Source organism: Petromyzon marinus, chromosome 77 (genome assembly GCF_048934315.1).
Source record: "Petromyzon marinus isolate PM22_M1 ecotype Great Lakes invasive population chromosome 77, UKy_Petmar_22M1.pri1.0, whole genome shotgun sequence".
Taxonomy (NCBI): Eukaryota; Metazoa; Chordata; class Hyperoartia; order Petromyzontiformes; family Petromyzontidae; genus Petromyzon; species Petromyzon marinus.
This window is the reverse complement of record NC_133743.1, coordinates 5,763,414-5,775,687: the sequence shown is the minus strand read 5'-3', so window position 1 is coordinate 5,775,687 and position 12,274 is coordinate 5,763,414. Positions and strand designations below refer to the sequence as shown.

The 12,274-nt window shown below is 55.2% G+C and overlaps 1 protein-coding gene across 1 annotated transcript in view; it reads right to left on the bottom strand.

Moving 5' to 3' along the window:
• Nucleotides 1–12,274, bottom strand: part of LOC116958416 (LIM domain kinase 1-like) — a 77,550-nt gene that overhangs the window by 42,982 nt on the left and 22,294 nt on the right. The window contains 1 exon segment of the mRNA XM_076056758.1: nucleotides 8,869–8,978. Within this exon segment, the coding sequence (XP_075912873.1) occupies nucleotides 8,869–8,978 (110 nt within the window).

Genomic DNA, 12,274 nt, shown 5'->3' with positions numbered 1-12,274 from the left:
TGACGCTGTGTGTGTGACGCTGTGTGTGTGACGCTGTGTGCGTGACGCTGTGTGTGTGTGACGCTGTGTGTGTGTGACGCTGTGTGTGTGTGACGCTGTGTGTGACGCTGTGTGTGTGACGCTGTGTGTGTGTGACGCTGTGTGTGTGTGACGCTGTGTGTGTGACGCTGTGTGTGTGTGACGCTGTGTGTGTGTGACGCTGTGTGTGACGCTGTGTGTGTGACGCTGTGTGTGTGACGCTGTGTGTGTGACGCTGTGTGTGTGACGCTTTGTGTGTGACGCTGTGTGTGTGACGCTGTGTGTGTGACGCTGTGTGTGTGACGCTGTGTGTGTGTGACGCTGTGTGTGACACTGTGTGTGACGCTGTGTGTGTGTGTGACGCTGTGTGTGTGACGCTGTGTGTGTGTGACGCTGTGTGTGACACTGTGTGATGCTGTGTGTGTGACGCTGTGTGTGTGACGCTGTGTGTGTGTGACGCTGTGTGTGACACTGTGTGTGACGCTGTGTGTGTGACGCTGTGTGTGTGTGACGCTGTGTGTGTGACGCTGTGTGTGTGACGCTGTGTGTGTGATGCTGTGTGTGTGTGACGCTGTGTGTGTGTGACGCTGTGTGTGTGACGCTGTGTGTGACACTGTGTGTGATGCTGTGTGTGTGACGCTGTGTGTGTGACGCTGTGTGTGTGTGACGCTGTGTGTGACACTGTGTGTGACGCTGTGTGTGTGTGTGACGCTGTGTGTGTGTGTGACGCTGTGTGTGTGACGCTGTGTGTGTGTGACGCTGTGTGTGTAACGCTGTGTGTGTGTGACGCTGTGTGTGTGACGCTGTGTGTGACGCTGTGTGTGTGTGACGCTGTGTGTGTGACGCTGTGTGTGACGCTGTGTGTGTGACGCTGTGTGTGACGCTGTGTGTGTGTGACACTGTGTGTGTGACGCCGTGTGTGTAACGCTGTGTGTGTGTGACGCTGTGTGTGTGACGCTGTGTGTGTGACGCTGTGTGTGTGTGACGCTGTGTGTGTGACGCTGTGTGTGTGTGACGCTGTGTGTGTGACGCTGTGTGTGACGCTGTGTGTGTGTGACACTGTGTGTGTGACGCTGTGTGTGTGACGCTGTGTGTGTGTGACGCTGTGTCTGTGACGCTGTGTGTGTGACGCTGTGTGTGTGTGACGCTGTGTGTGTGATGCTGTGTGTGTGTGACGCTGTGTGTGTGACGCTGTGTGTGTGACGCTGTGTGTGACACTGTGTGTGATGCTGTGTGTGTGACGCTGTGTGTGTGACGCTGTGTGTGTGTGACGCTGTGTGTGACACTGTGTGTGACGCTGTGTGTGTGTGTGACGCTGTGTGTGTGTGACGCTGTGTGTGTGTGACGCTGTGTGTGACACTGTGTGATGCTGTGTGTGTGACGCTGTCTGTGTGACGCTGTGTGTGTGTGACACTGTGTGTGTGACGCTGTGTGTGACGCTGTGTGTGTGTGACGCTGTGTGTGTGACGCTGTGTGTGACGCTGTGTGTGTGTGACACTGTGTGTGTGACGCTGTGTGTGTGACGCTGTGTGTGTGTGACGCTGTGTGTGTGACGCTGTGTGTGATGCTGTGTGTGTGTGACACTGTGTGTGTGACGCTGTGTGTGTGACGCTGTGTGTGTGTGACGCTGTGTGTGTGACGCTGTGTGTGACGCTGTGTGTGTGTGACACTGTGTGTGTGACGCTGTGTGTGGGACGCTGTGTGTGTGTGACGCTGTGTGTGTGACGCTGTGTGTGTGACGCTGTGTGTGTGTGACGCTGTGTGTGTGATGCTGTGTGTGTGTGTGACGCTGTGTGTGTGACGCTGTGTGTGTGACGCTGTGTGTGACACTGTGTGTGATGCTGTGTGTGTGACGCTGTGTGTGTGACGCTGTGTGTGTGTGACGCTGTGTGTGACACTGTGTGTGACGCTGTGTGTGTGTGTGACGCTGTGTGTGTGACGCTGTGTGTGTGTGACGCTGTGTGTGACACTGTGTGATGCTGTGTGTGTGACGCTGTGTGTGTGACGCTGTGTGTGTGTGACGCTGTGTGTGACACTGTGTGTGACGCTGTGTGTGTGACGCTGTGTGTGTGACGCTGTGTGTGTGACGCTGTGTGTGTGTGACGCTGTGTGTGTGATGCTGTGTGTGTGACGCTGTGTGTGTGTGACGCTGTGTGTGTGACGCTGTGTGTGACACTGTGTGTGATGCTGTGTGTGTGACGCTGTGTGTGTGACGCTGTGTGTGTGTGACACTGTGTGTGACACTGTGTGTGACGCTGTGTGTGTGTGTGACGCTGTGTGTGTGTGACGCTGTGTGTGTGACGCTGTGTGTGTGTGACGCTGTGTGTGTGTGACGCTGTGTGTGTGTGACGCTGTGTGTGTGTGTGTGACGCTGTGTGTGATGCTGTGTGTGTGACGCTGTGTGTATGACGCTGTGTGTGTGTGACGCTGTGTGTGTGTGACGCTGTGTGTGTGACGCTGTGTGTGTGTGACGCTGTGTGTGTGTGACGCTGTGTGTGTGTGACGCTGTGTGTGTGACGCTGTGTGTGTGTGACACTGTGTGTGTGTGACGCTGTGTGTGTGACGCTGTGTGTGTGTGATGCTGTGTGTGACGCTGTGTGTGTGTGACGCTGTGTGTGTGATGCTGTGTGTGTGACGCTGTGTGTGTGATGATGTGTGTGTGATGCTGTGTGTGTGTGACGCTGTGTGTGTGTGACGCTGTGTGTGTGTGTGACGCTGTGTGTGATGTTGTGTGTGTGACGCTGTGTGTGTGTGACGCTGTGTGTGTGTGACACTGTATGTGTGTGACGCTGTGTGTGTGACGCTGTGTGTGTGACGCTGTGTGTGTGACGCTGTGTGTGTGTGACGCTGTGTGTGTGTGTGACGCTGTGTGTGATGCTGTGTGTGTGACGCTGTGTGTATGACGCTGTGTGTGTGACGCTGTGTGTGTGACGCTGTGTGTGTGTGACGCTGTGTGTGTGTGTGACGCTGTGTGTGATGCTGTGTGTGTGACGCTGTGTGTGTGACGCTGTGTGTGTGTGATGCTGTGTGTGTGTGACGCTGTGTGTGTGACGCTGTGTGTGTGACGCTGTGTGTGTGTGACGCTGTGTGTGACGCTGTGTGTGTGTGACGCTGTGTGTGTGACGCTGTGTGTGTATGACGCTGTGTGTGTGTGACGCTGTGTGTGTGTGACGCTGTATGTGAGACAATGTGTGTGTGAGACGCTGTGTGTGTGACGCTGTGTGTGTGATGCTGTGCGTGTGTGACGCTGTGCGTGTGTGACGCTGTGTGTGTGACGCTGTGTGTGTGACGCTGTGTGTGACCATGTGTGTGACCATGTGTGGGACGCTGTGTGTGTGTGATGCTGTGTGTGTGTGACGCTGTGTGTGTGACGCTGTGTGTGTGACGCTGTGTGTGTGACGCTGTGTGCGTGACGCTGTGTGTGTGTGACGCTGTGTGTGTATGACGCTGTGTGTGTGTGACGCTGTGTGTAACGCTGTGTGTGACGCTGTGTGTGTGACGCTGTGTGTGTGTGATGCTGTGTGTGTGTGACGCTGTGTGTGTGACGCTGTGTGTGTGTGACGCTGTGTGTGACGCTGTGTGTGTGACGCTGTGTGTGTGACGCTGTGTGTGTGACGCTGTGTGTGTGACGCTGTGTGTGACGCTTTGTGTGTGACGCTGTGTGTGTGACGCTGTGTGTGTGACGCTGTGTGTGTGTGACACTGTGTGTGACACTGTGTGTGTGTGTCGCTGTGTGTGTGTGACGCTGTGTGTGTGTGACCCTGTGTGTGTGACGCTGTGTGTGAGTGACGCTGTGTGTGTGTGACGCTGTGTGTGTGTGACGCTGTGTGTGTGTGATGCTGTGTGTGTGACGCTGTATGTGTGACGCTGTGTGTGTGATGCTGTGTGTGTGTGACGCTGTGTGTGTGACGCTGTGTGTGTGACGCTGTGTGTGACGCTGTGTGTGTGTGAGACGCTGTGTGTGTGTGACGCTGTGTGTGTGTGACGCTGTGTGTGTGTGACGCTGTGTGTGTGTGACGCTGCGTGTGTGTGACGCTGTATGTGAGACAAAGTGTGTGTGACGCTGTGTGTGTGACGCTGTGTGTGTGTGACGCTGTGTGTTTGACGCTGTGTGTGTGTGACGCTGTATGTGAGACAATGTGTTTGTGTGACGCTGTGTGTGTGACGCTGTGTGTGTGACGCTGTGTGTGTGATGCTGTGTGTGTGATGCTGTGCGTGTGTGACGCTGTGCGTGTGTGACGCTGTGCGTGTGTGACGCTGCGTGTGTGTGACGCTGTGTGTGACACTGTGTGTGACGCTGTGTGTGTGTGTGACGCTGTGTGTGTGTGAGACGCTGTGTTTGTGACGCTGTGTGTGTGTGACGCTGTGTGTGTAACGCTGTGTGTGTGTGACGCTGTGTGTGTGACGCTGTGTGTGACGCTGTGTGTGTGTGACGCTGTGTGTGTGACGCTGTGTGTGACGCTGTGTGTGTGACGCTGTGTGTGACGCTGTGTGTGTGTGACACTGTGTGTGTGACGCCGTGTGTGTAACGCTGTGTGTGTGTGACGCTGTGTGTGTGACGCTGTGTGTGTGACGCTGTGTGTGTGTGACGCTGTGTGTGTGACGCTGTGTGTGTGTGACGCTGTGTGTGTGACGCTGTGTGTGACGCTGTGTGTGTGTGACACTGTGTGTGTGACGCTGTGTGTGTGACGCTGTGTGTGTGTGACGCTGTGTCTGTGACGCTGTGTGTGTGACGCTGTGTGTGTGACGCTGTGTGTGTGATGCTGTGTGTGTGTGACGCTGTGTGTGTGACGCTGTGTGTGTGACGCTGTGTGTGACACTGTGTGTGATGCTGTGTGTGTGACGCTGTGTGTGTGACGCTGTGTGTGTGTGACGCTGTGTGTGACACTGTGTGTGACGCTGTGTGTGTGTGACGCTGTGTGTGTGTGACGCTGTGTGTGTGTGACGCTGTGTGTGACACTGTGTGATGCTGTGTGTGTGACGCTGTGTGTGTGACGCTGTGTGTGTGTGACACTGTGTGTGTGACGCTGTGTGTGACGCTGTGTGTGTGTGACGCTGTGTGTGTGACGCTGTGTGTGACGCTGTGTGTGTGTGACACTGTGTGTGTGACGCTGTGTGTGTGACGCTGTGTGTGTGTGACGCTGTGTGTGTGACGCTGTGTGTGACGCTGTGTGTGTGTGACACTGTGTGTGTGACGCTGTGTGTGTGACGCTGTGTGTGTGTGACGCTGTGTGTGACGCTGTGTGTGACGCTGTGTGTGTGTGACACTGTGTGTGTGACGCTGTGTGTGGGACGCTGTGTGTGTGTGACGCTGTGTGTGTGACGCTGTGTGTGTGATGCTGTGTGTGTGACGCTGTGTGTGTGATGCTGTGTGTGTGTGTGACGCTGTGTGTGTGTGACGCTGTGTGTGTGATGCTGTGTGTGACACTGTGTGTGATGCTGTGTGTGTGACGCTGTGTGTGTGACGCTGTGTGTGTGTGACGCTGTGTGTGACACTGTGTGTGACGCTGTGTGTGTGTGTGACGCTGTGTGTGTGACGCTGTGTGTGTGTGACGCTGTGTGTGACACTGTGTGATGCTGTGTGTGTGACGCTGTGTGTGTGACGCTGTGTGTGTGTGACGCTGTGTGTGACACTGTGTGTGACGCTGTGTGTGTGACGCTGTGTGTGTGTGACGCTGTGTGTGTGACGCTGTGTGTGTGACGCTGTGTGTGTGTGACGCTGTGTGTGTGATGCTGTGTGTGTGACGCTGTGTGTGTGTGACGCTGTGTGTGTGACGCTGTGTGTGACACTGTGTGTGATGCTGTGTGTGTGACACTGTGTGTGTGATGCTGTGTGTGTGTGACGCTGTGTGTGACACTGTGTGTGACGCTGTGTGTGTGTGTGACGCTGTGTGTGTGTGTGACGCTGTGTGTGTGTGTGACGCTGTGTGTGTGTGACGCTGTGTGTGTGTGACGCTGTGTGTGTGTGACGCTGTGTGTGTGTGTGACGCTGTGTGTGATGCTGTGTGTGTGACGCTGTGTGTATGACGCTGTGTGTGTGTGACGCTGTGTGTGTGTGACGCTGTGTGTGTGACGCTGTGTGTGTGTGACGCTGTGTGTGTGTGACGCTGTGTGTGTGTGACGCTGTGTGTGTGACGCTGTGTGTGTGTGACACTGTGTGTGTGTGACGCTGTGTGTGTGACGCTGTGTGTGTGTGATGCTGTGTGTGACGCTGTGTGTGTGTGACGCTGTGTGTGTGATGCTGTGTGTGTGACGCTGTGTGTGTGATGATGTGTGTGTGATGCTGTGTGTGTGTGACGCTGTGTGTGTGTGACGCTGTGTGTGTGTGTGTGACGCTGTGTGTGATGTTGTGTGTGTGACGCTGTGTGTGTGTGACGCTGTGTGTGTGTGACACTGTATGTGTGTGACGCTGTGTGTGTGACGCTGTGTGTGTGACGCTGTGTGTGTGACGCTGTGTGTGTGACGCTGTGTGTGTGTGTGTGACGCTGTGTGTGATGCTGTGTGTGTGACGCTGTGTGTATGACGCTGTGTGTGTGACGCTGTGTGTGTGACGCTGTGTGTGTGTGACGCTGTGTGTGTGTGACGCTGTGTGTGTGTGTGACGCTGTGTGTGATGCTGTGTGTGTGACGCTGTGTGTGTGACGCTGTGTGTGTGTGATGCTGTGTGTGTGACGCTGTGTGTGTGACGCTGTGTGTGTGTGACGCTGTGTGTGTGTGACGCTGTGTGTGACGCTGTGTGTGTGTGACGCTGTGTGTGTGACGCTGTGTGTGTGTGACGCTGTGTGTGTGTGACGCTGTGTGTGTGTGACGCTGTATGTGAGACAATGTGTGTGTGAGACGCTGTGTGTGTGACGCTGTGTGTGTGATGCTGTGCGTGTGTGACGCTGTGCGTGTGTGACGCTGTGTGTGTGACGCTGTGTGTGTGACGCTGTGTGTGACCATGTGTGGGACGCTGTGTGTGTGTGATGCTGTGTGTGTGTGACGCTGTGTGTGTGACGCTGTGTGTGTGACGCTGTGTGTGTGACGCTGTGTGCGTGACGCTGTGTGTGTGTGACGCTGTGTGTGTGTGATGCTGTGTGTGTGTGACGCTGTGTGTGACGCTGTGTGTGACGCTGTGTGTGTGACGCTGTGTGTGTGTGACGCTGTGTGTGTGTGACGCTGTGTGTGTGACGCTGTGTGTGTGTGACGCTGTGTGTGATGCTGTGTGTGTGACGCTGTGTGTGTGACGCTGTGTGTGTGACGCTGTGTGTGTGACGCTGTGTGTGACGCTTTGTGTGTGACGCTGTGTGTGTGACGCTGTGTGTGTGACGCTGTGTGTGTGTGACACTGTGTGTGACACTGTGTGTGTGTGTCGCTGTGTGTGTGTGTGACGCTGTGTGTGTGTGACCCTGTGTGTGTGTGACGCTGTGTGTGAGTGACGCTGTGTGTGTGTGACGCTGTGTGTGTGTGATGCTGTGTGTGTGACGCTGTATGTGTGACGCTGTGTGTGTGATGCTGTGTGTGTGTGACGCTGTGTGTGTGACGCTGTGTGTGTGACGCTGTGTGTGACGCTGTGTGTGTGTGAGACGCTGTGTGTGTGTGACGCTGTGTGTGTGTGACGCTGTGTGTGTGTGACGCTGTGTGTGTGTGACGCTGCGTGTGTGTGACGCTGTATGTGAGACAAAGTGTGTGTGACGCTGTGTGTGTGACGCTGTGTGTGTGTGACGCTGTGTGTGTGACGCTGTGTGTGTGTGACGCTGTATGTGAGACAATGTGTTTGTGTGACGCTGTGTGTGTGACGCTGTGTGTGTGACGCTGTGTGTGTGATGCTGTGTGTGTGATGCTGTGCGTGTGTGACGCTGTGCGTGTGTGACGCTGTGCGTGTGTGACGCTGCGTGTGTGACGCTGTGTGTGTGACTCTGTGTGTGTGACACTGTGTGTGTGACGCTGTGTGTGTGACGCTGTGTGTGACCATGTGTGTGACCATGTGTGGGACGCTGTGTGTGTGGCGCTGTGTGTGTGACGCTGTGTGTGTGACCATGTGTGGGACGCTGTGTGTGTGACGCTGTGTGTGTGACGCTGTGTGTGTGTGATGCTGTGTGATGCTGTGTGTGTGACGCTGTGTGTGTGACGCTGTGTGTGTGTCACGCTTTGTGTGACGCTGTGTGTGTGACGCTGTGTGTGTGACGCTGTGTGTGTGTGGTGCTGTGTGTGTGACGCTGTGTGTGATGCTGTGTGTGACGCTGTGTGTGTGACGCTGTGTGTGTGTGACGCTGTGTGTGTGTGACGCTGTGTGTGTGACGCTGTGTGTGTGACGCTGTGTGTGTGTCACTGTGTGTGACGCTGTGTGTGTGTGACGCTGTGTGTCTGTGATGCTGTGTGTGTGACGCTGTGTGTGTGACGCTGTGTGTGTGTGACGCTGTGTGTATGATGCTGTGTGTGTGACGCTGTGTGTGACGCTGTGTGTGTGCGACGCTGTGTGTGTGACGCTGTGTGTGTGTGACGCTGTGTGTGTGACGCTGTGTGTGTGTGACACTGTGTGTGTGACGCTGTGTGTGTGACGCTGTGTGTGTGTGACGCTGTGTGTGTGACGCTGTGTGTGATGCTGTGTGTGTGACGCTGTGTGTGTGACGCTGTGTGTGTGACGCTGTGTGTGTGTGACGCTGTGTGTGACGCTGTGTGTGTGATGCTGTGTGTGTGACGCTGTGTGTGTGTGACGCTGTGTGTTAGTGACTCTGTACCAGTATAGCGTGCTTCTCTCCACCAGGGCGTAGATGTGTGTGTGTGACGCTGTGTGTGTGTGACGCTGTGTGTGTGACGCTGTGTGTGTGATGCTGTGTGTGTGAGACGCTGTGTGTTAGTGACTCTGTACCAGTATAGCGTGCTTCTCTCCACCAGGGCGTAGGTGTCTCCATCCCCGATGTGCTCCCCGCAGGCGCCGCAGCTGAAGCACTCCGGGTGGAACTTCTGACTGCCGGCCACCTGCACCAAGACAGAGGCAAAGGTTCGCCCAGGTAGCCTCTAACAGGACTGTCGGGGCAAGGGTTGTTAGTAGCGAGTGGCAGCAGCAGCAGCAGCGCCTACGAAGACCGTCACTGTGGCACACACACAGCGTCACACACACAGCGTCACACACACAGCGTCACACACACACACACACAGTGTCACACAAACACAGTGTCACACAAACACAGCGTCACACACACAGCGTCACACACACACAGCGTCACACAAACACAGCATCACACGCAGTGTCACACACACACAGCGTCACACACACAGCGTCACACACACAGCGTCACACAAACACAGCGTCACACACACAGCGAAACACACAGCGTCACACACACACAGCGAAACACACAGTGTCTCTCACACACACAGCGTCACACACACAGCGTCAGACACACAGTGTCTCACACACACACACAGCGTCACACACACAGCGTCACACACACAGCGTCACACACACAGTGTCTCACACACGCACAGCGCCAGACACACAGCGAAACACACAGTGTCACACACACACAGCGTCACACACACGCAGCGTCACACACACAGCGTCAGACACACAGCGTCAGACACACACAGTGTCACACACACGCAGCGTCACACACACGCAGCGTCACACACACGCAGCGTCACACACACAGCGTCACACACACAGCGTCACACACACAGCGTTACACACACGCAGCGTCACACACACGCAGAGTCACACACAGCATCACACACACAGCGTCTCACACACACAGCGTCACACACACACACAGCGTCTCACACACACACAGCGTCACACACAGCGTCACACAGCGTCTCACACACACAGCATCACACACACACATCGTCACACACACATCGTCACACACACACACATCGTCACACACACAGCGTCACACACACAGCGTCACACACACACAGCATCACACACACAGCGTCACACACACACAGCGTCACACACACAGCATCACACACACACACAGCGTCACACACACAGCGTCACACACACAGCATCACACACACACACAGCGTCACACACGCAGCATCTCACACACACGCAGCGTCACACACACAGCGTCTCACACACACACAAAGTCACACACACAGCGTCACACACAGCGAAACACACACAGTGTCACACACACAGCGTCACACACACAGCATCACACACAGCGTCACACACACAGCGTCACACACACACAGCGTCACACACACACAGCGTCACACACACACACAGAGGTGGGTGAGTGGGTGCGACAGCGTCACCACGCCCGGCCGTCTTTCCCCTCGTGGCGATCTTTCACCACTACACCACCACCACCACCGCACCAGGTGACTCGTTTGAGGCTGAGTCGACCTAGGGGAGTCCCCAGGACCGGCTCAGATCAACGTCACTGCCGGTGTTGGTTGCCGCGAGCGGGGATCGAACTCGGGTCGCCGGGCTCGTAGCGCTACTAAACTACCGCAGAGGCAAAGCTCCCCCGTGTAGCCTCTAGCAGGCCGTCGGGGCAAGTGCTGTTAGTGTAGCGAGTAGCAGCAGCGCCTACGAAGGCCGAGGTGAGTGGCCACCACTACCACCACCACCACGCCCAGCCGCCCCCCTCCCATCCGTCATCTTTGTCTCTCTCTGCTGATGTGCTTATACACAGACAAAGGCCCCCCGTGTAGCCTCTAACAAACTGCTAGGTCCAGTGGGCAGATCAGCTAGCAACTTTCATCAGCTAGCTGAGACCAGGCCACTAAAGATTTGAATGGGGGTCCTGGGTGTACATCCACCACCGGAGTGGAAGAATGGCAGGCGCATCTTACAGATGACAAGTCGATGGTCCAGTGGGCAGATCAGCTAACAACTTTCATCAGCTAGCTGAGACCAGGCCACTAAATATTTGAATGCGGGTCCTGGGTGTACACCCACCACCGGAGTGGAAGAATGGCAGGCGCATCTTACACATGACAAGTCGATGGTCAGTGGGCAGATCAGCTAACAACTTTCATCAGCTAGCTGAGACCAGGCCACTAAAGATTTGAATGCGGGTCATGGGTGTACACCCACCACCGGCGTGGAAGAATGGCAGGCGCATCTTACAGATGACAAGTCGATGGTCCAGTGGGCAGATCAGCTAGCAACTTTCATCAGCTAGCTGAGACCAGGCCACTAAAGATTTGAATGTGGGTCCTGGGTGTACACCCACCACCGGAGTGGAAGAATTGCAGGCGCATCTTACAGATGACAAGTCGATGGTCAGTGGGCAGATCAGCTAGCAACCTTCATCAGCTAGCTGAGGCCAGGCCACTAAAGATTTGAATGGGGGTCCTGGGTGTACACCCACCACCGGCGTGGAAGAATGGGATGCGCATCTTACAGATGACAATTCGATGGTCCAGTGGGCAGATCAGCTAGCAACTTTCATCAGCTAGCTGAGACCAGGCCACTAAAGATTTGAATGCGGGTCCTGGGTGTACACCCACCACCGGAGTGGAAGAATGGCAGGCGCATCTTACAGATGGCAAGTCGATGGTCAGTGGGCAGATCAGCTCCACGGTAGGTCCCGGTGTCAAGGACATGGGCCCGCATCCGCTGTTCCGTCACTACGTAGTCCAGCAGATGTTCTTGCTTGGACCCGGCATGCATCCGTGATGTTGTGTGGATGTGCCGATGCCGGAACAGCGTGTTGGTAATTCCAAGCCCATGGGCTGCACAAAAATCTAGCAGCCTCCTACCGTTGTTATTGAGCTGATCTGGCCCATGCCCTCCAATCACTCCAGACCAGGTGCCAGCATCATGACCAACTTGGGCATTAAAGTCACCCAACAAGATGACTATCACGTGGGGCCACCTTAGCCAGCACCTGTGACAGGAGGTCATAGAAGGCATCTGACTCATTGGCCTTGCCTGCATCCCTCCGTCAATGGGAGCGAAAGTAACCATGACCGTACAGAGATACGCACAGACACAGAGATACAAACACAGATACGCACACGCAGATACGCACACGCAGATTCATACACACACGCAGATACACACACACAGACACACACAGACACACACAGACACACACAGACACACACACAGACAGACACACACAGACAGACACACACACACACAGACACACACACACACAGATACACACACACGCACAGATACACACACACACACAGATACATACACACACATACACACACACACAACATACACACACAGACACACACACACACACAGACACACACACAGATACACACACACAGACACACACACAGACACACACACAGACACA